Source organism: Apaloderma vittatum, unplaced genomic scaffold (genome assembly GCF_000703405.1).
Source record: "Apaloderma vittatum isolate BGI_N311 unplaced genomic scaffold, ASM70340v1 scaffold14060, whole genome shotgun sequence".
Classification (NCBI taxonomy): domain Eukaryota; kingdom Metazoa; phylum Chordata; class Aves; order Trogoniformes; family Trogonidae; genus Apaloderma; species Apaloderma vittatum.
In genome coordinates this window covers 26,790-27,390 of record NW_009696312.1, presented here as the reverse complement: position 1 = coordinate 27,390, position 601 = coordinate 26,790, and the positions used below count along the sequence as shown (strand labels likewise).

General features: G+C 50.2%; 1 protein-coding gene across 1 annotated transcript in view; it reads right to left on the bottom strand.

Moving 5' to 3' along the window:
• KIRREL3 (kin of IRRE like 3 (Drosophila)) overlaps positions 1-601 on the bottom strand; it is a gene marked incomplete at its 5' end in the record, with an annotated part of 12,365 nt that overhangs the window by 587 nt on the left and 11,177 nt on the right. The window contains one exon of the mRNA XM_009874420.1: positions 199-285. Coding sequence (XP_009872722.1) covers positions 199-285 — 87 coding nt within the window. The remainder of the gene's footprint in view (positions 1-198; positions 286-601) is intronic.

The window sequence follows — 601 nt, the reverse complement described above, 5'->3', positions numbered from 1 at the left end:
GTTCGGTCCCCATGTGTTGCCTGATCTAGTCAAGAGGTGGCATCCCTGGCAACAGGGACGCTGGATGAAATGATCTCTGAGGTCCCTTCCAGCCTGAGCATCCCTGGATTCCCTAGGATTCTAGGACTCGATCCCTAGGATTCTATGATTCCTTTTTTTGGGGGATTTTTTTTTTTTTCCCAAATCCTTCAAGCTCACCTTCAGGTTTTGAAACTCTTTCTCCTCCTCCTTGAGCACCTCAAGCTGCTTCAGCACCGAGTCCTGCTGGAACTCCCCCCGGTCCATCTGGAGAAGGAGAAGGGTGGGTGGCAGCACCCCCGAGCACCCACCGCACCCCACCCCGACACCCACCATGAGCCCCACGGCAACAAGAATTTGTCTGATTAAAGTACTCGCCCACACCCCTCACAATTCCTGGGGCTACAGGGCATCTGGGGCCATTTATGCCTTAATTACACCACGGATTTTAATTACCCTTCCTTCACCAAAGTGGGATTGCACAGAAGCAGAATAATTATAATTATCAACTGCTTTTTCTTTTTTTTTTTTTTTTCCTTCTCCTGTATTGATCATGCCCCTCCAGCCCGGTTACACCGTCCCG